We start from the raw sequence: 26,772 nt of genomic DNA, 5'->3' as shown, positions 1-26,772 counted from the left end.
ATAGATTTACTGCAGGTGGCTATACAATTTATTAAACCCACATGACCATTATATATATAATATCAAATTATAGCTTACAGGGTTTTTGAAGCCTAAAAGATCTCTTATGTACTTATCCTATACTTAAATAAGAGCCATGTTAGATTTTGAAAGCTCTGTAAACTATAATTTAATCTCTAAACATTTCTCATTTTGGTTTTCTAAAACGCGTGTCCCACCCTTCAAAAAGAATACACATTCCATGGACCAATACGTTTAACTTTGAAATACATATTGGTTGTGCCAATGTTCTGTAAGATCCTACTATTTTTCTGTCACGGTGCAGGCCTGATTTGTGTGTCTCTGCTTTGTTAGAGCATCTGTTTTGTGGTCTTCCTTGCAGATTCTAGGAAATGTATTTGTGTTATGTTTGTTCAGCTCTTCTTGGAGGTAAATGTGTAAATAAAGTACCCAGTTCCAAGGTTTAGGTTTTGGCAGCAGTTTTTGTTGAACAATATTAGTGGCAACACATGTTATGTGATATCAGAGACTGAGAGAGCTGATCATGTGCTAATTAGCCATTTTGCATTATCAAGTATACAACTCCAAGGTAGTATTTTCTGAAATACTACCAGTGCCATGCGCTACCGCAGGGAGACAGTCAGAGATCAGGGAGGTTAATGCATGGCTAATAAAGTGGTGCACGAAGGAGGGATTTGGGTTTTTAGAGCACTGGGACTCCTTTTCTGAGAGGTGCCATCTATATTCTAGGGACGGATTGCACTTCAATGAAGAGGGATCTTCTGTGCTAGGGGTGAGAATACTAAAAAGGTTGGAGGAGATTTTAAACTAGGATGGAGGGGGGAGGGGAATGAAACAGATAATGAACTAAATGGAATAGATGAGGATACAAGGTGGTATGGAGGTAGAATGGGGGCAAGTGCAAGTTTGACAAGCAGTGAGACACCCATAGTAAATACAGATAATACTAGAAAACTTCTAAAGACTAAACAAAGTGGGCGCAGAAAGGAAGGAGCAGATAAGATAATAGTACAGGCTGAAAAAAAACTGAAATGCATGCTTGCTAATGCAAGAAGCCTGACAGATAAAATGGGGGAGCTTGAATTAATAGCTGCAAGGGAGCAGTATGATATCATAGGCATTACTGAAACATGGTGGGATGAAACTCATGACTGGACAGTTAATTTAGAGGGTTATTCTCTTTTTCGGAAGGATCAAACAAATAGAAAGGGAGGTGGAGTATGTTTATATGTTAAACCGGATCTAAAACCTATTATAAAGGATGATGTCTATGAAGGGAATGATGAAAATGTAGAGACTTTGTGGATAGAAATTAGCAGTGGAGGTAAAAGTATAAAGAAAATGTTTGTGGGAATATGCTATAAACCACCAAATATCTGTGAGATTGAGGAAGCTAAAATACTTTTGCAAATGGAGAAGGCATCAAAACTGGGTCATGTTTGCATAATGGGGGATTTTAATTATCCAGACATAGACTGGGGCAATGAGATTAGCGTTACAACAAAAGGGAACAGGTTTTTGGGGGTGCTTAAAGACAAATTTATGACCCAAATTATTGAGGAACCAACCAGGAGAGGGGCAGTTCTGGATTTGGTCATATCAAACAATGTAGAAGTAATAACAAATATTCAACTCCTGGAACATTTGGGTAACAGTGATCATAACATGGTCTCGTTTGAAATAAATGATCACAAAACAGATTACTTGGGTTCAACAAAGACCTTCAACTTTGGAAAGGCAGATTTTAATAAACTGTGGTCTAATCTAGTAGTAATACAATGGGATGATGTTTTTGCAGGGAAAAATGTACAAGATAAATGGGCAATCTTTAAAACATTGTTAGAAAAGCACACTTATCAGTGTATACCGTTGGGAAATAAGTATAAAAGAAATAAGTCAAAACCAATGTGGCTAAATAAACAGGTAGGGGAGGAAATGGACAAGAAGAGGAAGGCGTTTAGATTCTTTAAGTCAGAAGGGACAGAGACATCGTATCAGAATTATAAGGAATGTAACAAAAATTGCAAAAGGGCAATCAAATTAGCAAAAATGGATAATGAAAAAAGGATTGCAATAGAAAGTAAGGTCAACCCAAAATTTTTTTTTAAGTACCTTAATAACAAAAAAATGAGAAAAGAAAATATAGGACCCTTTCAGTGTGAGATGGGCAGATTATAGGAGATAAGGAAAAAGCTGAGGTATTAAACAAATTCTTTGCCTCTGTGTTTACCAGGGAAAAATCAAGTTCAATAGTAGTGCCGCAGGAGGAAGTCACAACCTCCATATTAATGAACAATTGGTTAACTGAGGAAGAAGTTCATAAGCAACTTGAAAAAATTAAAGTTAATAAGGCACCTGGCCCCGATGGCATACATCCAAGAGTTCTCAAGGAGTAAAGCTCAGTAATAGCAAAACCATTATATTTAATATTCAAGGACTCCCTTTCCACAGGCTCAGTACCACAAGATTGGCGTAAAACAGATGTGGTGCCTATATTTAAAAAGGGAGCTAGATCACAACCGGGAAATTACAGACCTGTAAGCCTGACTTCAATAGTAGGGAAACTACTTGAAGATTTAATACGGGATAATATTCAGGAATACCTAATGGAAAACAAAATTATTAGTAATAGTCAGAATAGATTTATGAAGGATAGATCTTGCCAAACTAACCTTACTTGTTTCTTTGAGGAGGTAAGTAGGAATTTAGACCAGGGTAATGCAGTTGATGTGGTCTACTTAGATTTTGCAAAGGCTTTTGATACGGTTTCACACAAGAGGTTGGTGTTCAAAATAAAGAAAATTGGACTCAGTAATAATATATGCACCTGGATTGAAAACTGGTTAAAGGACAGACAACAGAGGGTTGTCATAAATGGAACTTTTTCAGGTTGGGCTAAAGTCGTGAGTGGAGTACCTCAGAGATCGGTACTGGGACCCCTGCTTTTTAACTTGTTTATTAATGACCTTGAGGTTGGGATTGAGAGCAAAGTCTCCATCTTTGCTGATGATACTAAATTGTGTAAGGTAATACAATCAGAGCAGGATGTAATTTCTCTTCAGAAGGACTTGGAGAGACTGGAAACGTGGGCAGGTAAATGGCAGATGAGGTTTAATACAGATAAATGTAAGGCTATGCATTTGGGATGCAAGAATAAAAAGGCGACTTACAAATTAAATGGAGATATATTGGGGGAATCCTTGATAGAGAAGGATTTAGGAGTGCTTGTAGACAGCAGGCTTAGCAATAGTGCCCAATGTCATGCAGTAGCTGCAAAGGCAAACAATCTTATTTTGCATCAAACGGGCAATGGATGGAAGGGAAGTAAACATAATTATGCCCCTTTACAAAGCATTAATAAGACCACACCTTGAATATGGAGTGCAATTTTGGGCACCAATCCTAAGAAAAGACATGGAACTAGTGAGAGTGCAGAGAAGAGCCACCAAATTAATAAATGGGATGGACATTTTAACTTATGAGGAGATGCTAGCTAAATTAGATTTATTTACATTAGAAAAGAGGCGTCTAAGAGGGGATATGATAACTATGTACAAATATATTCAGGGACAATGCAAGGAGCTTTCAAAAGAACTATTCATCCCACGGGCAGTACAAAGGACTCTGGGCCATCCCTTAAGGTTAGAGGAAATTTCACCAGCAACAAAGGAAAGGGTTCTTTACAGTAAGGGCAGTTAAAATGTGGAATTCATTACCCATGGAGACTGTGATGGCAGATACAATAGATTTGTTCAAAAAAAGGTTGGACATCTTTTTAGTTGGGAAAGGTATATAGGGATATACCAAATAAGTATACATGGGAAGGATGTTGATCCAGGGATTAATCCGATTGCCAATTCTTGGAGTCAGGAAGGAATTAATTTTTCCCCTTAATGGGGTTTTTTGTTTGCCTTCCTCTGGATCAATAAGTATAGATATAGGATAAAGTATCTGTTGTCTAAATTTAGCATAGGTTAAACTTGATGGACGAAAGTCTTTTTTCAACCTCATCTACTATGTAACTATGTAACTCCGGTTTAGTAAGGACATATTTCTATCCCTGCAAATGAACATGCTGCACTGTGCATTGATAAGTAGAACAGCCCCTCTAAATTTTACAATTTCTCATAATGACAATACAATGCTAAAGCGGCAGTCCCACTTTGAAACATATATTGGGGTTTAATTAACGAAAAACTCAGTCATGCAAAACACTCTGTACTGTTTCTAAGAGTAGATTAATAATTGAAGATACAGTATTTAATAGCCTAGCAAATGTAGGCGTTAACAGCTAAAAATAGGATAGCTAATGTTTCTGTATTTACAATCACTGATTTTATGAGGTGCTAGTTAAAGCTGCAGTTCAAGCAATTTCCCTAGTGTGTGTGTGTGTGTGTGTGTGTGTGTGTGTGTGTGTGTGTGTGTGTGTGTGTGTGTGTGTGTGTGTGTGTGTGTGTGTGTGTGTGTGTGTGTGTTTAAATAAATCAGTTCTGTACTATGAGAAAATACTTGTAGCATAAAAAAAACTATTTTTAAGACATTTTAATGTATTCTAATGTAACAAGCATTTTTGTTTCTATAGCGACCATTTATAAAGTCATATCCCCTTCCATTTTGCCGTTCTCACTAGCAGTGCACAAATTGTATCTAGTGCCTGCCTGGTCACATGATCTTCCACACAGAACGTTGCATCCTGGGTACTCTTTTGCAGCACTAACAGTGATTTAAAGACCCCCAAGCCGAATCTTCAGCGATTGATTACAGGAGAACGGATCGATTGGCAACTTAGCTAATCACTTGTCAGTGTGCAGATTGTAGTGATGCACATATTGAATGGAAATTGTTTTTTAAACGGCAGCTTGAACTGCAGCTTTCAGGGCTCAGATGTAACTTGCAGTTAGCAGAGTTATAAACAAGTTTAAATATATATATTCCTGCTACAGTTTCGAGTGTGCAAACATTGGCTGAAATCAGCATTTCTAATGTGTAAGAATAAATATAATGAACATACATCACAAAGGTGGCACCCCACATATAGACTCTTATAGAATATACACTTAAGATTTTGTGGCTTTGGTCCTGCAGAGATTGCAAATAACAAAGTCCTTACTACAGAAACAAGAGTGTAATAGTATTGCCATTGCATCTTCAGAGAATTTAGAAGTAGGGAAGCAATGTAATAACAAAAAAATGGGGAAAGGCAGTGTCACGTACAGCCCACTTGTGAGCACGTGACCAGCATATGGGACATGGGTTAATAACTCACCTTTCTCCTCCACAAGGTACTTCCAATTAATTCATATTTACCCCTTACTCAATTGCATGCATATCTATAAGCTAACACCACCGAAGAAATATCAAATATGAGTCTAAGATCACTGTTTATTATGGAAAAAGCTATAACACAAAAATCTGTCCGAAAATCTAAATACTCTCTACAAAGTGTACAAGCAGTTAATTCAGAGCCCAAAGCATCACTCACTAACGTTTTATTTGAATATATATATGTGCTTAGGTTACAGAAAAAGATTATTACAAGAACATACAGTTATTGTGCACAAAATGCAGAACAGTTTCTTCAAAGAAAAAGATCAAACAAACATCCCTACACAGTACATTACTGTATGTCATAGGTCCTGTCCCAGAGAGGTCACTGGAATAGAAGAGAATTCACGTGTTCTGATCCTAAAACACACCTCTATTGAATTCTGAGATTCATATTACCCTTGTGAGACTTTTGCACTATTTCTTCCCCAAAATAGCAAAAAAAGGGAGAAAAAGTCCTTGGCGCACTACCAGGTATACTAAACCTGATGGATTAAGTTCCCAGTTCTCTGAATAAAGGAACAGTTCGTAGATCTCACAGATGATCTTTCAGAAATTCTTTGCTGGTAAATGTGTATCTGAAATCAGACAAAACAAACGGACCATTGCCAGTACTCTCTGATACTGGAGATCACACCCACGCAGCTGCTAACCACTTACATGAAAGTAGATTTCAAAAGGCCTTGAAAGGTATCTTTAGCTGGTGCTCTGGTGTGTGAGACTGGATAGCAGTGGGTCTGCAGATGGTTATAGTTGCCCTCTCCACATGGATCAATCACAGTCACGGAAGATACATAAAAATAATAAAAATGCCAATGGTGAAGTACCGTAACAAAATGTAATAAAACAATTAAGATCAACAGCAAATGCACTCACATGCTATACGACCTTTACGAGCAGATTAAAACGTGCCGTCCACAGTGCGATGTGTGTAGAGGCTGGGTCCCGCGTCTATCTCCTAATCGCGGCCGCGACTGTGAGTGCCAGGTCCACCTCAGATGACGTCACTAATACACCGCCGCTCCTCTCCTCAGCCAGCTCACGCACGCAGTTCCACGTACAGTCTAAGCTCCACCCTACGCGCGTTTCGTGTCTACTGACGTCACTTCTTCAGGGGTAATCACCTTACAGGAACTGAGATGGAACAGTAACTATTTATTATTGGAACATACATGCATTGCCAAATGTTACATTTATGGCTGCCTGGTCTGCAGTGCCAATTGCCAATTCCAACCTAGATGTTATGGTGGTGGTTGTGTGACTGGTATAGGAGTTTGGTCCCCCACAAGATTGGTTGAAAATAAAATACAAATATAATTCCATATTGCATGTTTTTCCAGTGAGATACTGATGGCGTTGATGGCGGTTGTTTTTGTGTGGCCGACATTGCAGCTTGTGTGTTGGCATGTTTGGCCCCCACAAGACGGTCTAATTTAAAATGTAAATATCATGCTACGGTATATTTGTACCTTTCACCCTCAAAATGTTGGTATAATGTGACTGTATATATTAAAAAGGTCTTTAATATCAATATAATCAGAGAGGAAAAATCCTCTTTTGAGTGTTGTAAATGCATAATGCAGTGTCATAAATAACCATAAATCAAATATGCCTGAGAAAATACTTACTGTATGTTGGGGTGGAGGGTCGCATGGATAAGGTTCCCTAGTCCTTACTATTAACTAGAATCCCCCAGGGGATCACAGAAGGAAATAAAGATATTGCTAAAATATTAATTTAGATTTCTTTTTCTCCGACTTCGTCAGTATTGTCTATTTTTAGCACTATCATCCTACAATATAAAATGGTATATAGTATACCTTTAGTTAAATATGAATTGTTTTGTTGCTTAGTATATTTATGTACACTTCATTTTAACAGGACCGTATTTTATGTCCAGTATATTATATCTGTATTCACACTGTTGAATGTATGTATTTTATTTTTTTTTGCAGATCCATCTTTCCTATACACCCGTCTTTCAGGATAATTGCGCTAGCAGAGCCTCCAGTGATTGGCGGTAACACTAAGCAATGGATGAGTGCAGAGCTTCTGACTATGTTTCTGTTCCATGAAGTTAAACCTTCAACCAAGAAAGAGGAGATTCAGATATTGAGAGAGATGGTGAGTATAGCTCGGGCCTTAAACACTTTGCGGCCAGGGTGGTCTGCATGAAGTGATTCATATTACCTTTTGTGTCTCAAAACGAAATTGTGATGTTCTAAAAACATAAATGCATATGCTTAGGGCACCCACTGCTATTCAAATAAAGGCAGTGTTTTGCACTGCTTTAATACTTACACAGGCAGCCACAATATAATATGTTTACCAGTTCTACTGTAGTTAATGTAAAGTTAAGGGTGATCCATAGACACCTATAGGGTGATATGTATCATGGCAAACATTGTGCAATTGTAGTGCAAAAACATTGCTCTAGATGTAGCAAAGAAAAAAACTACTTTGATTTTAATAACTTTATATTTTTCTGATACCGTATGTATGGTGCAGTTTTTTGTCCCAGAATTTAACCACTTTTGCCTTTGTTCATATGAGCTGTCAAATTAAAGTTTGCTGCATCCAAATATATTTGCCTTCCATATTATTTACAAGGAGCTTCAAGGCTCTAAAGTTTACACAAAATAATGCCGTATAATATGCATTTAACTGAATTACGGTAGATCCACAGACATATACTGGTTTATATACTTAAAAGATCTTGTTTGGGCTTCATGCTGTAGTACAGGGGAGCTCAACTCTGGTCCTCAAGATCCACCCAATATGTCAGGTTGGATCTATGTAAGGAGGGGCTGGGGGGAGGGGGGCTGTGGGGTGGGGGGGGAGACTGGGGGGTAAGTTTTAGGACTAGAGTTGAGTGCCCCTGCTGGTTAATATCCATAACGGATTGAAAGCCTCACTACTCACACATTTATCAGGCAGCTGTAAAGAAATACAGAAATGCCAGGCACTCATATGGAAGACAGTTATAATAGAAACAGAAACATCACAGACATTAGGCAACAACAGCACTTAAAGTTATTTTTCTATTATGTGTCAATTGGGGATTTCCTGTAAGTCACATCATCCATTAAAAAAAAAAAATCATCTAAATGGTCTCCCAACAGAATTAAGATGTATTGATAAGAGGATGAAGAGCAACGACAACCCTTGTATAAAAAGTAAATGAAATCACAGGGCCTCCGAGTTGGAGACACAAGTCATAAAAAGAGTAACTCAGTAAGCAGTATTCCTTTTCATATGCCTGTTTAACCCTTTAATGGCGGGTGAGCACTGTTCTGCAGATCATTGAGGCTATTTTTATGGACTGTCTTTTTTTTCCACCTTCACTTCTAAAATACTGGGGTTCTTGACTATTTTACAGGTCTCATAAATTGTACTGTAATTGACTCGAGTGGTTGAAAGAAGAAAGAAGCTTATCTGGTTGTACTTCACTTAAAATATGCATATAAGTGCTTATTGGGTCTATTCTTGTGCTGTGACTTACAGTAAACATGCAACAAATTACTATAAAATAGAATTTTGTAGGTATGTATGCACTGTATATATACCTTCTAATGATAGATTACTCTACATTTTTTTTAAGCCTATCTACTGGCCCTATGAGTTGTATTTATCAACTGCACATTAATCTTCTTCTCACCATATGGAATAAGGAGCATTGAGAGTGTCAGACAGATTCCCTGTATGTTCCAAGGGGCTAAAGCTTAGCTCTCAGCCCCAATTTTTAGAAGATGGATTTATTGATGGGAGAGTATATTGACATGTATGTATGTATATATGTCTTTATTTATATAGCACCATTAATGTACATAGCGCTTCATAGCATATATATGGTGCTGTTTAAAGAATGAACCATGCAGAAAAGCAAGCAATGCAAGAAAGACCCCAAACCTGCATCAAACTCACACAGAGGAGTTGAGATCAAAATCAAGATACTCTGCATAAGGTTAAGATGGTTACAGGATGGATCAGGTGCCGGGGGGAGTTGGCAAAGAGACAACAGGGAGCACTCGGGTTTACTAAAGACTAGAGATATATCCAGAATCCTCTTTTCCTCTTATCACACTTTGTGCACTGCCTCTTGTACCATCCTTCCTCCTTCATACCCCAGTCTCCCCTCAGGGCCAGGGTGTAAAGTCCATTATAAATTCTGGGTTCTCTAATTTGTTTTGTGCTCGTCAATGTTTAACAGCCACAGAAGAAATGTGCTACAGATTGCTCATCCACCCCAACAGGGAGACACATCCTGCATGTCCAACATTGCTAGGCATGACTATGACAGTGAGTGAGCATAGAAACATGGAGATCTCCTTCACTTACTGCCACAAGAGACCATTTAATTGAACTGTTCCCATGGGGAGTCATGGTGAACTCTAGAGAATTGCTAGCTCTGTCTGTGTGCGTGATTACATTTTACTTGTTTTAATTCAAGAGTATAATAAATCAGTGGCCATAATTCAGATAATGTCTCTAATCTCAAACAGGTACCCAATGTCCCAAAGGAAGCAGTGGAACAACTGCTGACATTGACACACAAACTTCGTGAGACGAAAGACCCCACGGTGAGTCGCTTCATCCAAAATGATATGGTGATAAAAGGTATAAAGCGCATTATTCCTGTTACTATATTTGCAGTATGGTACAAGTTAGCAGATGTAGCCAGGTGCCCTACCTTCGGGTCTGTGGGGAGAGGGGACGGCTGCCGATCTGCCCGGGTGCCGCCAGCACTGTGGGTGGACCCGGCAGAGGTGCGGGAGGAGGAGAGGCTACAGCGAGGTGTTAGGTACCGCCGGAGCTGCGCGGCGGAGCACCGGCCATCTTGATCTTCGCGCATGCGTGATGGCAGATATGTGCATGCGCAGTGCAAGTTCAGGCACACATGCGCAGTAAGTGTGGCGGCCATCTTAGAATAGGCTCCGCAAAGGAGACCTAGGGACTACAAGTTCCAGCAGCCCCTGGGGCTGCTTAACACATGGGCTATTGCAGCCAATAGGGCTGCTAGAACCACGGGCAAGCTAAGAGATGCATTTGGCGCGCTTGGAGGAGCACACCAGTCGGTAGCAGGACGGAGAGGAGGAAGGTAGTGTCCAGGGAGCAGTGCTCCGCTGGACTAGGCCAGATTTCCCCCTCAGGTCCAAGCTAGGCCCCAACTCAATATAGTTTGTGATTGCTGCAGGGAAGGCCCATAAATAGGGACGTTTCCCCAGTAACTGTATAGTATCCTTGCAACGGAAACTGACACCACGCGGTGTGTGCGGCCTGCGGTCTTGGACCAGACCATAGGCATTTCTAAGAGACACTTGAAAAGGGACACACTCCAACGGGAGCTCCCTCAGAGGTGAAACGTGATCACCCCAGGCTCTCAGCAGCAGAGGATCAGACCTCCACTCTGGTAACGGCAGCACAGGTAATTTCCCTAGACACGTGGGAAAGGGGGCTACACATGTACAAAAACAAATCTAAAAGTATCATTGCCCACCTCATTGTGCAATACTGTGTAATATGTTTATCCTGTAGAAGTGTACGCTAATAATAAGAGAGGGACTTGATTCAAAACTAAACCTGTTCTGAATTATTTAAAAAAAAATTCTAATTCCCATGTGGTTTTTTGGGCTTTTTTAAAAAAAATGTTTCAAAAGGAAATTCTAAGATGCCAAGTGGAAGATAATGTTATAGAATTAAACTTTTACTACCATTACCTCTTAGCCTCAGGGTGGTGCTGAGGAAGGTCCCATAAGGACCAAAACGTTGGTCATGTTTGTGCTATGTTTATTTTTGAATACAAGTTTTCTTACTTACCTTTGAGTGCTGTCTTGTGTCTGCTCCTGCTGGAGTGGATTACATATATATACATATATATATACATCAGAAAATAGCCGTGTTAGTCCAGTTGCGATAGTGCAGAATAAATGAGTTCTTCAGTATTAGGTGATACGTTTTTTATTGGACTAACAATTTTTGTCATAGGACAAGCTTTCAAGAGTTCTCCTCTCTTCTTCAGGTCAAGCAATACTGATATACACAGGGATCTATGGCTAAAACAGTGTAGAGAGAAAAAAACAAACAGATATGTACTGTATATAAGGTAGGGTGTTAAAAGGGTTTGAAGCCAGGGGAGGGTGACAAGGAAAGGTATGGAGGGGGAGGGATACTGTGGGGGAGAGAAAGTGTGGATAAGAATAGAGGCAAGCAGGATAATTACAAACAATTTTGATAGGGTGTGACAAAACCCATGTCCGCATTAAGTCCTTTGGTTTTGGTTTCAAAGAGTTTTATCATTCTGAGTTCAAATGTTTTCCGTTCTTGGGTGTGTTTAAACATTCCATTGAGGATTTTGATTTTTAAATCATTTATGCAATAATCTGGCTGTGAGAAATGATGTCCCACAGGTCAGCAGTATCTTCCTTCTTCGTGATGGAGTATGGATTGTCTGTGCATATTCATTCTGCCTTGTAGTTTTGGGCTGGTTTCCCCAATGTAGCAACCTTGGTCACATTTGTTGCACTAAATCATATACACGATATTCCTGGATGTGCAGCTGTATGATCCTTTAACATTGAGTGTTCCATGGTTGTGACTGGCTGTGGGATCTTGGCATATATGTTTGCAGAGTTTGCAGCATTTGTTGTTGCACGGTTTTGTGCCATTATCAGTGTCTTTAAGTTCGTTGTGAAGTTTTCTGCTGACTAATTTCTGTTTGAGGTTTGGTGGTTGCTGGAATGCAAGAATGGGAGGTTTGGGAAAAATTTATTTTAGTCTCACATCCTCTGCCAGCATGGGTTGCAGATCTTTGATTATTTTTCGTATTCCCTCTAGGGTAGGGTTGTATGTGGCCACTAGTGGTATGCGTGTGGTAGGTTCTTTCTGTTTGTATTGTAGCAGGTGTTCTTGTGGGGCTTTTAGTGCAGATGTAATAGTTTTGGCAATGGTCTTTGGTTTGTATCCCTTCTGTCTGAACGATTCGGTCAGGGTTGTGAGATGCCTGTTTCTGTCTTCAGTGTCAGAGCATATGCGGTGGTATCTTATAGCCTGGCTGTGTATGATACCTTGTTTGGTATGAGTGGGATGGAAGCTGGAGTTGTGGAGGTAACTGCACCTGTCTGTTGGTTTCTTGTATACAGATGTGTGTGTAGTTTGCCATCTATCAGTGTTACTGTTATATCTAGAAAGTTTACTAGGTTTGCCAAATAATCCATTTTGAGTTTAATTGATGGATGGAATGAGTTCAGGGATTCGTGGAATTTTTTAGGTTTCCTTCACCCTCTGTCCATATTATAAACAGGTCATCAATGTATCTGTAGTATTTGTAGGGTGTGTATGTATATATGTGTGTGCAAAAGCACAATCTTCACCAGAATACATCAAACACAGCGGACTTCTAGAAGGTTAGCAACAATATATTCCAACCTTCTAGCTGTCAACAACCAAGTAATATCACTAAGGAGGATATTACTCTGACAAATCCACTGACATTGCAAATGCATTCAATGGTTACTTTGTGGGGTGTGCTACAAACTTATTAGCGAAACGCAACCCAAACCACAAACATGAACCTCATTCTGTGAGTACCCCCATAGCCCCACCCTCTCCCAACACTGCTCACAATTTTCAATTTGTCCCAGTATCCGAAGAGGAGATTACACAAGCGCTCTTCAAATTAAAACTAAGGAGCCAATGTGGACCTGACTTACTACAATCTAAGTTCCTAAGACTTGGTGCCCCAGCCATTGCCAAACCTATTGCTTCCATTGTCAACTCTATTCTGCCTGCAGGCTATATCCCTAAGACCTGGAAAACTGCTAGAGTTGTCCCAATCTTCAAAAGTGGGGCCAAAAACACTGTCTCAAACTACAGGCCAATCTCTCTTCTCCCAATACTATCCAAAGTCATGGAAAATGTATTCACTCCCAATTAAGCGATTACTATACCAAGACAAGTTTCCCTAACCAATTCCAATCTGGCTTTTGCCCCAAACACTCCACGGTAACTACCCTGCTAAAAGTTTGCAATGAAATACAGTATGGAATGGGACTGGGACAACTCACTGGTGCAATATTCCTAGATTTTGCAAAGACTTTTGGTATTGTTGATCATGTTATCTTTCTTAACAAACTCCAGTGCTTTGGAATAGGGAAGCATGCTTTAAACTGGTTTCATTCCTACCTATCAGGTAGATCCCGTGTCTATCTCAGGCTCAAACCAACCCCTTGGATATCACCTTTGGTGTCCCGCAAAGGCTCTGTTCTGGGGCCCCTACTCTTCTCAGTGTTCATCAATGATCTTCCCACAGCTTGTAAGGGAGCTTCAATGCACATGTATGTAGATGACACAATCCTATATGCACACAGCCATAGCCTCTCAGACCTTGAACACATACTTCAATCTGACTTTTTGAGACTTGAAAATTGGATCTCCCAAAACAAACTGTTTTTAAACACTGACAAGACGGTAACAATGGTATTTGGGACCAATGCTAAATTTTTAAAGTTTTTAATGACTGAGCTCCAGATCAGAACCAACGCTAATACCACCTTAACTCCTGTTACTAGATTTAAATACTTGGGCATATGGTTTGACTCACATTTAACATTTGGGATGCACATTGATACCCTGACATCCAAAACCTATGCCAAACTAGGTGTACTTTACAGGATAAAAACTTCCCTAAGTCTGCTGGTCAGAAAGCGTATCGCACAGCAGATGCTAATGCCAATTATAGACTATGGGGACATAGTATACGGCTCGGCATCCCAAACTCACCTTAGCAAGCTTGATACCCTCTACAATTCAATATGCCATTTTGTTCTCCAATGCAACTACAACACACATCACTGTGAAATGCTCAAAGAACTAGATTGGTCATCACTTGAGTCTGGGCACAAAGTTCACCTTTCTTGTCTTGCCTTCAAATTCTTTCTGGGCAAGTTACCCAGCTACCTGAACAAGCTCCTCACCCCTACCACATGCAGCACTTATCACCTGAGATCAGACTCCAAAAGACTGTTCATGGTCCCAAGGTTCAGCAAAGTATCCGGCTGCTCCTCCTTCTCTTACCGTGCACCCGACAACTGGAACAACCTACTCTCACAGCCACCACCAGTCTAAGTTCTTTCAAAACAAAAGCTGTCTCACATGTTAACCTGGTCTGTAACTGTTACATACGCCCCCATATATATTATCTTTAACTGTGCATGCAATGTCATGTATATAATGTATCCCCTGTTCACTTATGTAACTATGTATTGTAACCATGTATTATTTGTCATCTTAACTCTATGCCCAGGACATACTTGAAAACTTAAGGTATCTCTCAATGTATTACTTCCTGGTAAAACATTTTATAAATAAATGTAAAAAAAAAATTCTATTCAAATCCATTTGCAACCAGCACTAAAACAAATGAATCTGACTGAATATACAACACAAGCACATTTTATTAAGCTCCATTCTCCCACCACACTGAGGAAGAAAAGTGCAGAGCCACCAGAGCCAGGGAATATGTTACTGTATTGACTCCTTAAATTTGACAGGTATAGGTGGTTTCATTTATTGATACTCTAGGTAAGGTTGTTTCTGCGCAACAGCAAACTGGGTTTGTGTTTTACTTCCTTCAGCTTTACCTAAAAATAACATGCCCTCGCCATCCACAGGCAATCTCTTCCCTGTCTCTGACATTGTGCTGTCAGGCACTGGAATTATGCACTACTAAGATAACTTCCTAGTTTCCTTCTTTTGTTTCTTTGTTATAAATGAGCAAAAAGGCAGGGTTACAAGCATCTCTTTCTAACAATGATGAAATAATATAAGTAGTATAAGAGTGCATATAAAGTAGACATCAAATAAGAGCCAGTTGGTAGGAACTTTAGCAAATAGACTGCTACAAATTTGAATCTAAAGTATACCCACTGCAAAACTGGGACAAAAACAGTGCCAAGAACATAGTAATAAAAGAAAACAAATCCCAGTGAAAGCACTTGAAGTTTTCCTTTATTAAATCTGGTCTAATTATTTTGCTTTTACTGCAGTTTTGCAGCTTGGAGACTTGTGCAAATATTACCCTTAGAGTCTATTTACAAGAGGGTCTATCATCTATTGAACCCATATTACGGTACATTTTTAAGCAAAAGAAGGGGGGCTTCTTTTAGTTATCCTTGTGATAAAGTTGTTGTTTTTTGTTTTGAACGGCATTCAGTTTCTGCATCCTGTAGCCATTTACAGTGGTGTGAAAAAGAAAGTACACGCTCGTTGAATTCTATGGTTTTACATATCAGGACATAATAACAATCATCTGTTCCTTAGCAGGTCTTAAAATTAGGTAAATTCAACCTCAGATGAACAACAACACATGACATATTGCACTGTGTCATGATTTATTTAACAAAAATAAAGCCAAAATGGAGAAGCTATGTGTGAAAAACTAAGTACACCCTTACTGCTTCCATAGGAATTAAGATGTTAAGTAGCAGACTTGTGTTACTAATCAAATGCCCTTAATTAATTGATCATCAGCAAGTGTGACCACCTCTATAAAAGCCGACGTTCTAGCAGTTTGGTGGTCTGGAGCATTCAGGTGTGTGTTAACACAATGCCAAGGAGGAAAGTCATCAGCAATGATCTTAGAGAAGCAATTGTTGCTGCCCATCAATCTGGGAAGGGTTATAAGGCTATTTCCAAACAATTTAAAGTCCATCATTCTACAGTGAGAAAGATTATTCAAAAGTGGAAAACATTCAAGACAGTTGCCAATCTTCCCAGGAGTGGACATCCCAGCAAATTCACCCCAAGGTCAGATCATGCAATGCGCAGAGAAATTGCAAAAAAAAACAAAAACAAGAGTTACATCTCAGACTCTACAGACCTCAGTTAGCATGTTAAATGTTAAAGTTCATGACAGTACAATTAGAAAAAGACTGAACAAGTATGGTTTGTTTGGAAGGGTTGCCAGGAAAAAGCCTCTTCTCTCTAAAAAGAACATGGCAGCACGGCTTAGGATTGCAAAGTTGCATCTGAACAAACCACAAGACTTCTGGAACAATGTCCTTTGGACAGACGAGACCAAAGTGGAGATGTTTGGCCATAATGCACAGCACCACATTTGGCGAAACCAAACACAGCATATCAGCACAAACACCTCATATCAACTGTCAGTCACGGTGGTGGAGGGGTGATGATTTGGGCTTGATTTTGCAGCCACAGGACCTGGGAACCTTGCAGTCATTGAGTCGACCATGAACTCCTCTGTATACCAAAGTATTCTAGAGTCAAATGTGATGCCATCTGTCCGACAGCTAAAGCTTGGCTGAAATTGGTCATGCAACAGGACAATGATCCCAAGCACACCAGCAAATCTACAACAGAATGGCTGAAAAAGAAAAGAATCAAGGTGTTGCAATGGCCCAGTCAAAGTCCAGACCTCAACCCGATTGAAATGCTGTGGTGGGACCTTTAGAGAGCTGTGCATAAACAAATGCCCGCAAACCTCAATGAACTGAAGCAAAGTTGTAAAGAAGAGTGGGCCAAAATTCCTCCACAACGATGTGAGAGACTGATAAAGTCATACAGAAAATGATTACTTCAAGTTATTGCTGCTAAAGGTGGTTCTACAAGCTATTGCATCATAAGGTGTACTTAGTTTTTCACACATGGCTTCTCCATTTTGGCCTTATTTTTGTTAAATAAATCATGACACAGTGTAATATGTCATGTGTTGTTGTTCATCTGAGGTTGTATTTACCTAATTTTAAGACCTGCTAAGGAACAGATGATTGTTATTATGTCCTGATATGTAAAACCATGGAATTCAACGAGTGTGTACTTTCTTTTTCAAACAACTGTATAGCAGAGTTGGTAATATTGATAACTATTGAGAATGATGTGTTGGTACAGTATGTAAAAGTAGGATGAATAACTGGATGCTTTGTTGTTTTCATTATAAGAACGTATCGTCCTCCTTGTTTTTACTTTTACCTGGAAGACTTTGCTGATGGGAAAAAAAATAGTGTTTAGTCTGATAAACAATCATTTAACATACAGATTTCAACAGCAAATTCAAAGAAGAGTGCAAACAGTAGAATATAAAGTTTCAAGTGATGTCAAACTAACCAAACATATGTAACTTTTTAGGAGGAAAAAAAGAATTCTAAAATAGAAAGAAAATGGGATGATCACATTAATATAGTGTAATGGATTGTAAGAATTCATTTTGGCTGGGAAATAAGTTTTGAAATCATAACCATCAGTGGATGGTAAAATACATGTGTTCACTGGCTGAGATTATTTTTAGCAGTATCAAAGCAGAACATACACAGAAAAATTACTTTGTGCTGAACTTACTGTCCCAAATTTTCAATCATGCGCTTCTGGGTGTTTCCAGCCTTGTTCCACTGACGTCTGTTTCTTTTATTTTTAGTCTAGCACCTGTTTCTGTCTTGCTTCTGCCTATTAGAGGTGGGACTAATTACGTGTTTCAATGTTCCTGACAAAATTGATTAAGCACACTACTATCATGTAAAAACAACACATCTTCATTGACTTACCTTGTTTGTTTCAGATACAGTATGATAAAGGGAATTTAGATTTTTTTCTTGGCTGGTAGAATATGTACCAGTTACTTGTTTTGGTGGACTAAATACTCATGTGAGAATGTTTGTAATTTAATATTTCTATAAGTATGTGTATATCTGTATAATGTTTCCTTTTTCTAAATATTTTCACAACCACTGTGCTATTGTAGATCGATGCACTGACGTGGTTAATATTCAAGTTGAATTTATGTCTAACAAAGGAGGAAACTTAAAGCAGCAACCCTCCCCTACCTTCTATAAATTCCGTCGAAAAATTAACTAGGCCCAAAAATGTTCTCAATCCTGTGATAGAAGTAGGCCAGGGTATAATCTGTAGAGCTTCCGTCTGCTTTTGGATCAGACTCTTTGCTTTGTCGGAAATCCTTTTTTTAAACTTGTGCCTTTTGAGGTATTGCATTTTAACCCCGAGTCTTCTAGGGCTGTGAAAACGTGAGTAAGAATTTCAATATGCTCTTTCTCTCCTTTAGTTTGGATTAATAGGTCATCAACATACTGTAACACCATATAACCCAATCTCAAGGACCCTTGGTAATGCTTGGTGAAAGTATATGGAATAAACAGCTATGGAATCCCTTGGGAAAAACTTTGAAAGTATACTGAGTCCCATAATATAAATACAATACCATATAGATTTATGGTATTTGCAGCACACACACTAACATTGCTGAACTCTGAAATGACTAAACCAATCAAATTTTAGCCAGATAATTAAATGTGATCGTAACAAACAAATTATACCTTCTTTGTCATTGATGGCAACATCTATACTACAGTACAGTGTTTATTCATACGCTTGGTGAATAAAAATTATTAAAGCAGCTTATGATTCACGTCTGCAAGAATAACTATAATAACTTTATAAGAGTGCATTTTTTTAGTCTTAAACTTTTAACAACTCTTAACTTTTACGTTGCATTAATACATGCATTCATTTTTCTAAAAACTGATTTAAAGCTGCTACTTTTGAATTAATTTCAATGTATTTTTGGATTAAGGGTTAAATTGCAATTCACATGTTTAAATTGCACAGATGCGTGAATGCAATTCATATAAGGGGGCTTTGGTGCTGTGGGCATAACGGGGCAGAGAGCTGTGCTATGTGATTGAATATAATCGCTCTACTTCAGCATTAACCCCTCATTTATCCCACTCATCATCCCTTTCCTCATAATCCTTTACACACAGATTTGGAGTGTGCAAAGTGGCAACCTGTATCCACTTCTTGTTGATTTGTTAAGAACTATTAAAATAAATTTGTTTACATCTTTTTTTCCCCCTTATTCCTCATCTCTTTTATCCATTCATTGGATGCCTTATTATGCTCCCTCATTTTTTCCTTTATCATCGAATCTGTCCTTTGTTTATTTGACAGAATGATATCATTTCTTCATTTTGGCTTAGGGACCTATGGATGCCATAGTTCTGGGACTTTGAGCGCAGATTTGTACTGATACTGATTCGGAAGCCATAAAACTGGACATCGCTTACAATTTGTGTCTCTCACGTCCTATTCCAGATATCCTTACATTTAGATGAGATCATTTCTTGCTCGTCTATCAAAAACCTTTTTGTTAAAAGCTGGAATTTTCTTTTATCTTTGTGTGTTCTCAATTTGTTTTGGGCCATTTCCTTAAATGCACTCATAACCTGTTTCCATAAGGAGCCCCATATGTCCACACACCCGGAGTGTTTGGGGGGCGTACGGGGAGCGTTACATTCCTTAGCTTGTTTCTGGCTACTATCCATAGTGTATTACGTAATATTTCTCAATTTATCACCACAAAACGTAAATAGTTTTCAGTTACTTATGTAATCTGAAGCTTCGTAATAGACTCTGTCAGGAGGGGTATAAAAAAGGAATAACACGGAGCACAGCAGATCAGAGAGAAGCGGAGGCAGGATCAAAGTTCCAAAAAATTACAATGTATTAAGACATAGTGCCCATAGGGAGACCGAAGCAAAACTCTGACGTGTTTCCCGCCGTAGCTGGCACTTTATCAAAGAGTCAGGGGTGGCACTGTCAGGAGGGGACTGGTTTATCTCCTCCGTCCGGCGCCTTCCGGTTCATTCTTTGGAGTCCCTCCTCAGGAGTTTTTTGCGTCCTGGACTTGGAGTGTTTGTCTGGATCCCTTTAGGCTGAAGCTCCGCTGCACGCGCCGGCACATCTGCACTGCGTCCAGGGGGCGCGTGGAAGGCACTTCACTGCTATCTGCGGTCCGTAGGAAGCATCTTTAGTTGCGGGGGCGTGGCCAAAACAGGTCGGGGTGTGGCCATGACAGGGGGCGGGGCCAAAACACAAGCACTGCAGCAGCCCCACCCATGTTTTTGGTATAGAATTGTATCAGTTACCCTTATGGGACCCCTTAATGATGTCACTGGAATTGGTTCACTTTGGTCCTAGGAGGGATTGCACCATTGCGGGCTGCAGTATTAGGAATATCTGATACTGTTCCACGTGTGTTGGCTATTAAAGTGATAATAATTAAAAAAAAAAAACATTTCTTTTCTAAGTGAAACATAATTATTTTTGTTATTGTATTCTGACAGGCACAATCATTGGCTTCATCTTTATCTACAAGACAGCTACTGCGAATTTGTCGTCGTTTATCTCAGTACCCTGATGAAAGTCTTGATCATGCTGTAAATAAGGCTTGCCTTTCAAGGTGTGTATATTAATATGCAACTTATTTTTCACACCAAAGTCTTCTAAAGCAGAAGTTCTGGTTTCGGTTTATAAAGAACGTATAGCTTTATGGTATATATTCCATCTATAGTACTGTACCTGGTTAAGCAGATTGTTAGCCAACTGTAAAGATGTCATATATTGAGACTTAGATTAGTACCTAAAGTTTGTGATATTATGAAACACATTGCGTAATATGATCAGGTGATTCACGAAATTCTTATTAAATATTATATTGATAACAGCACTTAGATCATTTTGATTGATGCAATAGCAGTAACTCCAATGACAATTCTACTTAGGACATATGGTCACGTTTGTTACCATCACTTAACATTTGCTACCTCATAAAACATACTGAACCCAGGCCAGGGGTGGCTTGATGGTGGTGCTATTAGTGCGAATGAACCTGGCCCTACAGAGGCCCCACGCTCTTCCCTGGCCCTACAGAGGCCCCACGCTCTTCCCTGGCCCTACAGAGGCCCCACGCTCTTCCCTGGCCCTACAGAGGCCCCACGCCCTTCCCTGGCCCTACAGAGGCCCCACGCTCTTCCCTGGCCCTACAGAGGCCCCACGCTCTTCCCTGGCCCTACAGAGGCCCCACGCTCTTCCCTGGCCCTACAGAGGCCCCACGCCCTTCCCTGGCCCTACAGAGGCCCCACGCTCTTCCCTGGCCCTACAGAGGCCCCACGCTCTTCCCTGGCCCTACAGAGGCCCCACGCTCTTCCCTGGCCCAACTTACGTAATCACCACAACATTTCAACTCTGATTACTGGAGTTGGGCTGGCGGAGAGCGCGGGCCTCTGAAAGTGCCGGCATCTCCTCCTGCTACCACGCGTTGCCTTAACGACGTGACATCACATGACATTGCATCATCAAGGCGACGCGTTGTCGAGTGGCAGCTGGAGAAGATGCCGGCTCCGGAGGTGGAAAGAGACTTCGCACACACATACTGGGCACGGGGCCTTGCCACACTCCTAGCCAGCCCTGCCTCCAGTCAAGTGGTGCTTCATTTGCTGTTGTGCCACGTAGAGAAGTAGCTAAGGACCTGAACGTGCTAATCGTGCCTTATCTTATGATATTACTTAATTAGTTATGGCCTACACAAATAACATTACTCAAAGTTGGGAAAAAAGGATTTTACTAACTAGTACTAATATTCCTATTTTTATTGTTGCACTAGCCACATGTTTTTGCATGGCAGGGGTTACTTGAAGTAGTTGGGATACTTTCTGTTTTCTCTTTCTGTTTTGCATTAAGCTTTACATTTTGCATTTTTTGTCTAAGTGCACCTTCTTAGGCCGCGCTTACAGTGCGCACGACGGGTGGCGTTAGCCGTCGCCGCTAGCAAGAGTTGTAATTCGCTTTGCGGCGACCAGGTCATTGGTTCAGAGGCTGTCACATGTGGCGACAGCATCTGAATAATCAAATATGACCGGCTTCCAAATTTTGCGTCGCTCCGTCGTGTCGCACTTACTATAAGCGCACGCGACAGCGGCAATACATTTGTTTTCTGGCGACGTCGCGTCGCCGGCACTTTAAGCGCAGCCTAAGCCAGAAGAACATCTGAACTGATCGCTTTAATTAGCAGCATGAGATGCTAGGAGCTCTGTGTGTGGTATGGGGATCTCTGAACACGTTCATTTGGGATGATGGCACTAATCATTATATTATTGCACTGAATATCCCCTTCACCTACCGTACTCCTAGACGTAGAACAAGGGGGCAATTTGCGGTAAAAAAAAAAAAGATCAAAGCACCTTGATACACTGACTCCGTGATACAGAGTCAATATGACACAATTTACAAATGTTTTTGGAGAAATGCTACAGTTTGTGACACTTGATAAGTACTGTATCTTCTATTGTTCATTGTAAATTTAGAACTTAATTGTCATTGTATAGTATTTTTTTTTATTATTGAAAGCCTTGCATTGCATATATTTGTCAACATTCGTTAAAACCATAAATGGTCAACATTTCTTTGGTAATAACAGGTTATTTCCCATTTACAGGTTTGTATGACTTTCGTCTTTTTATTTTATATAAAGCTAAACTATTACAGTACACTTTGGCCAAAACATTGTTTCAATGTAACATTTCTTTATCTGCAATACAATGCCCTTCCTCTTAATTGTCATTGTCTCAGGGATATTGCGAACTTCTGGTGAAGATACCCTTGGGGGAAATAATTAATATAGATCGTGAGTAGTTTGAATATAGGACTGTAGGAAAGTACTTTTCAGGGATCCTGTTCCTGAAGTGGCATGGATTACAATGAAATAATGTTAATATACTAATAGGTACCCTCTTGAAGTAAAGTACACTGCATCCTTTTGCATCTGTGAGTTATTTCTGTTGAATCTGTTGGGTTTTACTCTGTTGTCTTTCTGTATTTAATAAGCCAACATAACTTTCATCTAATCTTTCCCCCCACCCCCAGATTTTTACCAAGTCTAGCCAGATCAGCTTTACACAAAAATTTGATGGATTCAGGGATAGCGGAAAGCGGTAAAGATCTGGAAAAGATGCAAGACAAAGATTACAGCTGTAAGATATGTCATTTCTTTCATTCTTTTATCATACGGTTTTTGTTTGGTAGCAATATTCTATAGTTTACTTTTTTCATGGTGTTTTCCATTTACAAATTCATGATGGCTTTCTGAAAAGAAATTGAGCTACACACCCTTCAGCAAAGTCTTCAGATACGGTTAGAGAAAGCGGTGGGGGTGGTGCCTTACCTTCTGGAGTTAGCTTCAATGTTGTAAAGTAAAGCATAATCCCTGTCTTTCCTTCATTAATATAACTAGTCCTAAATATTGTAATAGCCATCACTGTTCTAGTGACTTTTTGACAGAAAACATAATTGTAAGAGGTGCAAAAGTATCTCTTACAACTCCTAATATATTATTCGTACCTGAAATAAATTCAGTGATAAATGAACATTCAGCGTGGTATGGTTAAAAGAAAGTGCGAAGCCCATCATCAGCACATAGTGTGATTCCCTCCTAATACTATGCAAGCTATCATTTTCCAGACAATCTGTTGGCAGACACGTTTTTGCATTGAAGTATTAAAAAGGTAAATCTGCGTGCTCCCCCCACCGTCACAGATTATTATTCATACAATATGAATCTTCATTTAGGTGAAATAAAGTCAGGCATCCTGAGGGTTGGCAGCGTGACAGTACCTGTGTTCCACCCAGAGGAAAAGATGAAAGTGCCAGATGTCCTGTTCTATGAAAACACTCAGGTAAGTTATATAGCTCTGGGCACCCAGCACACTCCTGTGTGTCAGGTGCATGTCAAAGTTGAGAAATGGCTCTGAAAGAAATACGCTGCACATGCTTTAAGCAGTAAAATGTACTAATAATACATATTAATTAAGTGAAAAGCTTAAAATCCAATATTTCAGTCCCATTTCATGACTGGATTTAGGTAATGAAAAATGGCCATAATCAAGTCTATTAATCATCTATAATCAAATGGAAAGTGTCCTAACCAGTTTCTCCATCGTATTTATATACGTTGGTAAAAAATTAAGTATATTGATAAATTAGCTCTTCCGCAAAGTTAAATACCATTTAGATCATTTTCAATGTTATGTCAGGTACATTAACACTGCTTTTTTAGGACACTGATTACTGGTTGGTAACTGGCCAGTCATCTCAAGAAATATATATATATATATATTCAAAGTTGATTTAGGGCTTCCCGAGGCAATTGAACAAACTTAACTTAATGTTATATAGAAACAGAATAAAGCCTAAAGCTTTATTAAACCTGACATTCAGGGAGCCGAGTAACATTTTGGTAAAATATGACTAATGATAAGTGGCAAATATCTGGTACTATATGAACGGCTGGCTTCCCTGTTCATGAAATTCACATGCTAAATAATAACTGGAAATGATTGCAGCCTCTGTGTGTGCTGGGGCTCAGATTCCATTGATTTTCTTTTTTTACCATTGACAAGATGCAGAGAATTTGTGCTTAGTCACAAACAAAGAGCATAGCTGTGTGTATTGTCTGTGTACTTAAAGTACTATTTATTTATTTTTTGAAGGATTTTGGCTGACTTCCACATGACCTATTTTCTGCTTCTTCATTGAAAGCATCACATGATTTAATTTAAAAATCTGTATATGAAATACAGTATATATGTACCAAATCATCACATTTTGTGGATCAGTCGCACACTGACACTCCTTTCAGAATATGTATGCATGCAGATCAGCCCACTAATTTGTTTATCAGTGTGTAATCTCGTCAAGGTAATTAAATGATCAGGAGGGACGGAGAACTGGGTCAGCACACATTTTGTGGATGTGCAGGGAGAACGGCCACATCTCGCTAGTTGTAATGATTTGTGCAATTTTAGACAACCATAGGAAATGCAAAAGGAAAATCATAGTCTATGTTTTGCCCTTACAAAACGAGGAAATGAGCACCGTCTTGACATTGCCCATTTTCTCTAGTCGGAGTGTGACTTGATTTATTTTTCTTGATTTTAAAGTAGATTTTTATTTTCGACCTACAGTATTTGAGGAGCGGAATGTTATAATGTTTTTATGACAATCGCAACAACAATCATACTTTCTCACTTCATTATCCATTGATTTGAAATAATGGATGTCATCATTGCCATCAAATTGCTCCATTAATTTCTTTTGAATCATAATAAATGTTCTTTTCCCTGGAAACTGTCTTGGAATATATTATATGTTAAAAATGATCGTTTTTTTTTTTTTCTCTCTCTAGGCACAGGGAGCCCTAACAAACAGTGTGCTCAATTATTTTGCCCATGTGGTAAATTAGTGTTTTTTTTTTTCAACCTCAGGACAATGTGCAAGATCATGTTTTAGGAACAGCTAATCAATATCCAATATCATATACAAATAAGGTGCATCCGCCCGTGTTTGCAAATGCGCTGGTTATTTTTTATTTTTTTAATCATTTGTGGGTGTTGGTTCCAGAGGAGATATTCACAAATCATTTCAGCACATCGTTTCTTCATAAATGTACTGATTGTGTTATCAGAGCTGTGTGTTTTATTTGCAGCACATGATGGTCATGGAGGACATGCTGAAAGATTTCCTGCTTGGAGAGCATCTCTTACTTGTTGGAAATCAGGTGAGTTGAGCACGTGTGCAGACACAGCTAACAATATACTGTATGTACAGTATCTTCCAAGGGCGAAAAAAAAAGGTGTATGTGCTACAGCGCTATTGCTTAATCAAAAAGTAGTGTACTGTATACTCTACCGGTAAAAACCACAGTGCCTAAAAATAATAGGAAGGCTGCCAGGAACAGTGATAGATGAATCTATACACACAACAGATACAAAAAAATATACCGGCGCCTCAAAGTCAATAATATAGTGAAAGTCCTGACCATATGGGACAACAGGACTGGTTCATGCCATATTGTCAGGACTTTCACTATATTATTGACTTTTGAGGCGCCGGTATATTTTTGTATCTTCCAAGGGCAGTTACACAATGTACAAGGAATTTGGATGAAAGAGATGTAAACCTTTTAAAACTGACACAACATACCTTTTTAGTAAACCTAGCTTTTCATTGCCATTATACTGCCCAGTATCAATGAATGAACTAAAAGTATTTAGTAATAAGAATAATATTTATTACGATGAAAGTGACTGATTTTGTAATAATATTGTCGTCATATTCAATGATTTAGGCCCATATTTACTAGGCAGTCTCTGTCATTAAATACCTTTCACCACTGGAAGACCCCTTATAACCCATTCAGATCAGTTAAATGGGGTGCAAGGTGTCTTCGGGTGCTTGAGGGTGCCTTATGGCAGAACACTCCTTATTAAGTACTGTGTGGTCCTTAGGCTGCGAACCCGCTGCGGCCGGCGGGCGCGGCCGCGAACCACCAGACCCTTGTCCGAGTGGTCCCTGCCCCCGCTGCCTCCTTCCGACAGGGCTGACTACGTACTGTGACGCGTCAACCGGACGATGCTGCAAGAATCTTGTGAATTTCGGCGTTGACGCGTCACGTGGTACGCGAGTCAGCCAATGGGGAGGAGGGGAGGGAAGGAGCTAGGTGGGAGGCGCCTTGGGCGGGGAGCAGGGAAGGAGCTGCGTGTTATTAAAGTGAGTGTGTGTGTGTGT

The 26,772-nt window shown here is 39.5% G+C and overlaps 1 protein-coding gene across 2 annotated transcripts in view; it reads left to right on the top strand.

The window, feature by feature from the left end:
• VWA8 (von Willebrand factor A domain containing 8) overlaps positions 1-26,772 on the top strand; it is a 348,614-nt gene that overhangs the window by 87,581 nt on the left and 234,261 nt on the right. For both annotated transcript variants that reach the window (XM_075591071.1, XM_075591073.1), the window contains exons 15-20: positions 7,302-7,470; positions 9,849-9,926; positions 20,496-20,611; positions 23,074-23,180; positions 23,776-23,882; positions 25,691-25,762. In XM_075591071.1, the coding sequence (XP_075447186.1) occupies positions 7,302-7,470; positions 9,849-9,926; positions 20,496-20,611; positions 23,074-23,180; positions 23,776-23,882; positions 25,691-25,762 (649 nt within the window). The remainder of the gene's footprint in view (positions 1-7,301; positions 7,471-9,848; positions 9,927-20,495; positions 20,612-23,073; positions 23,181-23,775; positions 23,883-25,690; positions 25,763-26,772) is intronic.

The sequence above is a fragment of the Ascaphus truei genome, chromosome 3 (genome assembly GCF_040206685.1).
Source record: "Ascaphus truei isolate aAscTru1 chromosome 3, aAscTru1.hap1, whole genome shotgun sequence".
Taxonomy (NCBI): Eukaryota; Metazoa; Chordata; class Amphibia; order Anura; family Ascaphidae; genus Ascaphus; species Ascaphus truei.
Note: the sequence above shows the minus strand (reverse complement) of the source record. Positions and strands in the feature narration are given on the sequence as shown.